The sequence below is a fragment of the Macrobrachium nipponense genome, chromosome 10, assembly GCF_015104395.2.
Source record: "Macrobrachium nipponense isolate FS-2020 chromosome 10, ASM1510439v2, whole genome shotgun sequence".
In the NCBI taxonomy this organism is placed as follows: Eukaryota; Metazoa; Arthropoda; class Malacostraca; order Decapoda; family Palaemonidae; genus Macrobrachium; species Macrobrachium nipponense.
In genome coordinates, this window is record NC_087204.1 from 39,105,604 (window position 1) to 39,110,287 (window position 4,684).

Genomic DNA, 4,684 nt, shown 5'->3' on the forward strand with positions numbered 1-4,684 from the left:
ATATGAAAGAACTGTTGCAAGAGTAGGTGGGGCTTATAAAGTAAAAAAAAAAAAAAAAAAAATCTAGGCAATAACAGACAAGAATGTAAAAAGGCAGCGGACAACTTGAAGAGTGAGATTGCACCAGAGTATGGTGATGGTGCTGGTGGCGAGTGTAATTACGGGAATGACCAGTTTTTTTCTTAAATATCAGAGCAAAAAAAAAAAAAAAAAAAAAAAAAAAAAAAAACAGCTTCCAAGGGAGGAATGAAAAGAAGGCTCATCCTTTGTTTTAACATGAACGTAGATAGGGGATAATGTAAAGGGCTATTTTGGTTATGTACCGTTTACTATACCAGAGTCAATGGAGGGGTTTTTACGATTAAATTAAGTTGTAGAACAATGGCGTTGCAACGGCAAGAGTAGGCTGCTTTCGTGCAAAGGGAAAGGTACGGGAAAGAAGCGTTTCCTGTATAGATTGAGAGAGAATTTTGAATCAGAAAAGAAAATTCGTCAATGGGATAAGAAGAAAACTTCTTTTATTAGAAACCGATGCAGATGACATTTGAAAGGTGTTAAGGATATATGGTAGGAGGTCATTTATAAAAAAAATATTAAAATTTATCGTGATGAAAGAAAACTCGTATATGAGACTAAAATTTCAGGGTAGCATGTTTGTTACAAAATTAGGTCTCAGGTGAAGACGTATTTAGTACTGATAACTATCTCATATTTTATGAAGAATGTGAGGAAAGAGGGGAATGGAATAAACACAAAATGAAAGGTTCTTTTTAAAGGAAGAGAGGCGGGGTTGAGAGGGAAGCGAAATAGCTGATAATGGTCACTGAAATCGGTGTTAGCTGGCGAGGAGGAAAAACTTTGGAATGATTCTCAAACGATTAAACTGTATGAATGTTTTAGGTGAAAACGAGTGCCAGGAAAATGAAGGTGTTGGTACAAATAGAAATAATATTTTTTTTTTTTTACGAGACTCGTTAAAGTTGGCTAAAGCTTACACGTTATTAAATGTTGTAAATGATAAGAATATTCACAGTAGATAAACGTAGTAATCCTAGAATATCTGAGGCTACGAAGACAGTAGAAGCTAAGCAGAAACGTTGAAATGAGTGTTTAGGGAGGAGCCTTGAGGGCGTTGGTAGAACCACTCCTCTCTTTTTCAAGGACAAATGTGGACACCAACGTCAAATGTTGGTGGTGGTGTGCACTGGGTAAAAAGAATTGGAAAGCAACTGTGACAGGGATATTGTGAAAAGATGGGGTGATGAGGGTTGTATTTCTAAGACAAGTAAACACTGAGGTGTGTAATATGCGGTAAAAAGTCATATAAACAAATGTTCTTGGTAACGCGTAGAGGCAGCCAGGTTTTGAAGAATTTCCTGCGAGTGGATATGAATCTTCAGTTAAAAAAGTAAGCAATAACATTTCGTTGGTGAACGTCGCCATGCCTTTCTCTGCTACAGTGTTCTATCATTTTCACGCACATTTACTCTTGACTTGGCCACCTCCGGTAAACTGGTAATCGGAAGTTTTGTTTGCCAGTATATTTCAACGTGGATATCTCTACCCAATCAAGTTGTGAAGTGTTTACCTCTGGGAGACATCCGTCAGAAGAGAATGGCCACATCTACGTCAAAAAGTTAATGTTTCAGCTGTTATAGAACTACGTTCTCAATTTATGTTTCATAAACTTTACAGTTGCGTATTGTTTGTTCGAACCTTTTTGAAATGTTCGGCGCGTGCTCCCGAAACATCCAAACAGGCATTGTTGATAACGGCAATAATAATATCAATAACTCGAACGGAATAACTGGTAATTGTTTAGGGCACTGGTGATCCGATCTGCCACTAGGATCGAATTCGCTTGGTCGATTATCTTTCTCTTTATGGAAAAAGTCCAATGGAGAACTGTGAAGATTGAATTCTGGCATATATATATAGTATATATATATATATATATATATATATATATATATAATATTAATATATATATATGTGTGTGTGTGTGTGTGTGTGTGTGTGTGTGTGTGTGTGTGTGTGTGTTACTTTAAGAGGGATTTGCTATGATTAATAATATGTAATGTGATATGCTATGACGTTTCTTGGAATGTAGAAACTCATCATTTAACTTCCCTAGAGACAGAGTGGTCCGAGTGACGAGCTTAGGAATGCAAACGCATCCTTCTTTGGGTGGTGTGATCAAAATTGCTGTCTTAGCAAATCAGTGCCTCTTCCTGTCGCTATGACCACAGAGGTGACTTTGAAACTGGATTCATGCAGTTCATGGGAGTGAACATTGTGTGTGAATTCGTACGTGCGAGCCTTTTCCCACCTACATATGAGAATGTAGGCTTATCATGAGGAGAGACCATTACAAAGAGGATATAATAATTCACCTGTATTCCACATAGGAAAATGAAAATGGTTTAGCTCAGAAAATGCCGAACAGTTTCGTCCTCCAATGGCTCTCTTCTTGGAGCGTTTATTAATAAACGCTACAAGAAGAGGGGCATTGGAGGACGAAATTGTTGGGCATTTTCTGAGATAAAACATTTTCATTTTCCTATGTGGAATACAGTAGCAGACCGTCTAGCGGACCGTCGGGAAACACGAATGGTAATGGTGAAAGTGTAACCAATGGGACCACATCGTTGGAACGTATGTTACCGCCTTCGCCTCCGCCTCCGCCTCCGGACGCAGATAAAAGACCAGGTCCTGTAAGAGAATTACCAGTCCTTGGAGGGTACGTGCCGGAATTCGACGGCTCGCGGCCCAAATTCGCTACGGAAAGGTGGACGGACGAGGGAAGAGTATTGCTTGCCAAACAGAAAATTACCGGGGACGCTTAGCGTAGGATGGTAGGTGGGAAATATGGTTCTTTCGGAGATTGGAGCGATTTCAAAAAGAAAATGATCCGCCGTTTTGGCCTCCGGGAAAGTGAACGAAGAAGGTTATGGGCAGCCTACCACCCCACGATGAGGGTGGGGGAGACTGTGGCCTCTTTTGTCGACCGACTGTCACAGGACTATGATAGTCTGGCACCTGAACTGGCTCGATCGGAAGACGATAAAGATGCCTTCTGCAGGCATATATTGGAGAAGGCCCTCCCCTCAGGTGTGATCGGTATCCTCTACGGAAACGCAGGACTACAAGCGCCGTTAGAAGATGCTATCCCAGCCATACAATCGCTAGTGGATACCACACGGTAGGAACAAGAAGGAAGTAGGGCTGCTCCCCGCCCTTTCGTAGCTGCCGCCGCCCGTCCTGGTACAGGAAGACGCGCCCTACCTGCCCCATCCAACTCCAGGGCTGGCTCTAGTGCCAAGCGTCCGAGGGGAGCCCAGGGAGGGGGGAGCGTGGATACGACCAGGGGGCGCTGCTGGCAGTGCGGGAGTAGGGGTCACTGGCGCGCCCAAAAAACCAATGCCCCTTCTTTGGAACAGTGGGGTTGTTATGGGTGCGGTGCAGCTGATCACCTGGTCAGCCAGTGTACAAAAAACGGCGTCGCACCAAATCGCGGGCCCCCTCCCTCAAGAGGAAGGGGAAGGCCGCGAGGAAGGGGAGGAAAGCGAGTGCCGACGAACAATCCCCCTCCGGCACTCCAAGGGCCAGCGGCCGCCGCGACCAGAGGAACGACAGAGGGCCCAGTCGGAGCGATGCCACCTCCAGCCAGCAAGTAAGAAGTGACCTACCCCCGCCCCGTGGTGCTCCCCCTGGCCCTGGGGTGATTGCTTCGGTAGGAGAGGCTGGACGCCCGTCTCCCTCCGCCCCTACCTCTCACGAGGACGGAGATGGAGCTGTACCTATTCTAGAAGTGGGAATAGGCTCGGAAAACCACAACGCATTATTAGATAGTGGGGCATGTGTCTCTTTGATCGAGGAACACTTAGTGACCGGCGTCATTTCGGCATCGAAAGGGTATCTAACGTTGCACAGTGCCAGTGGGCATACCATCGTGTTGCAGAGAACAGTACAGCAAACTATCTCCCTCGTGTGACGATATGTTCACTCACAAATTCTATGTGGTGCCTACCACCCACCTCCCTGGCGTTCCCATTATACTGGGAAATCGGGTTCGTGAGCAAGCACCGAGTGCTTCTCCTTGGGTAGGGGGAGGAGAGGTGAAAGTGGCGGTGCCAGTAGGAGAGGAACAGTACCAACGGGTCTCCATACTGGGGGAAACAAAAGAAGTTGTCCGAATTGCCCTGGCCGCCAAGGGGGATACGGGAGTGGTGCCCGCTAGCCCTGAGGTGGGGGAGGTGATCCCACCCGCTTATCTCTACTCCCTTCCCCTCGTCCCGGCAAGGAAACTACAAGAGGGAACGTTGGTGTATATAAATCCCCATAGAAAGTGGGCAGACTTTATGTTGCCTGGTGTCGCTACCATCGTCGATGGCAAGGCAACTGTCCCTTTTGTAAATGTGAGTAGTAGTAGATTAGAATTAAGTAACGAGTCTCTATGTGATTTGGAAGTGTGTTCCCTTGTAGAAGCCAATAACGCAGTGTCGGCCTTGACTACCCAGAGTCAAGGTCACGGCGAAACCCGGCTTAGAAAATTATTGCAAACGGCTGTTAAAGCAACACCTTTGAATTATCATAGTTGCGTAGGAGATATAGTAAGGGAATATCAAGACACGATGGCGATAGGAGAAGAGCCTCCAGGGAGAATAGATAAGTTACCTTTTAA

The 4,684-nt window shown here is 45.3% G+C and overlaps 1 protein-coding gene across 1 annotated transcript; it reads left to right on the plus strand.

The window, feature by feature from the left end:
• Positions 1-2,657: 2,657 nt before the first annotated feature.
• On the plus strand, positions 2,658-3,994 carry LOC135223952 (collagen, type I, alpha 1a-like). Its single transcript, XM_064262873.1, has 3 exons — positions 2,658-2,807; positions 3,247-3,390; positions 3,482-3,994. Exons 1-3 carry the CDS (start codon positions 2,658-2,660, stop codon positions 3,992-3,994), a joined length of 807 nt encoding a protein of 268 aa, XP_064118943.1.
• The last annotated feature ends 690 nt before the right edge of the window (positions 3,995-4,684 follow it).

Bases quoted from the DNA above. Each gene is read 5' to 3' on its own strand.
- LOC135223952 (XM_064262873.1), top strand. From the start codon at position 2,658: ATGTTACCGCCTTCGCCTCCGCCTCCGCCTCCGGACGCAGATAAAAGA. The intron at 2,808-3,246 runs GTATTGCTTGCC...GCCCTTTCGTAG, and splicing joins GGTGGACGGACGAGGGAAGA to CTGCCGCCGCCCGTCCTGGT. The intron at 3,391-3,481 runs GTAGGGGTCACT...TCACCTGGTCAG, and splicing joins GCGCTGCTGGCAGTGCGGGA to CCAGTGTACAAAAAACGGCG.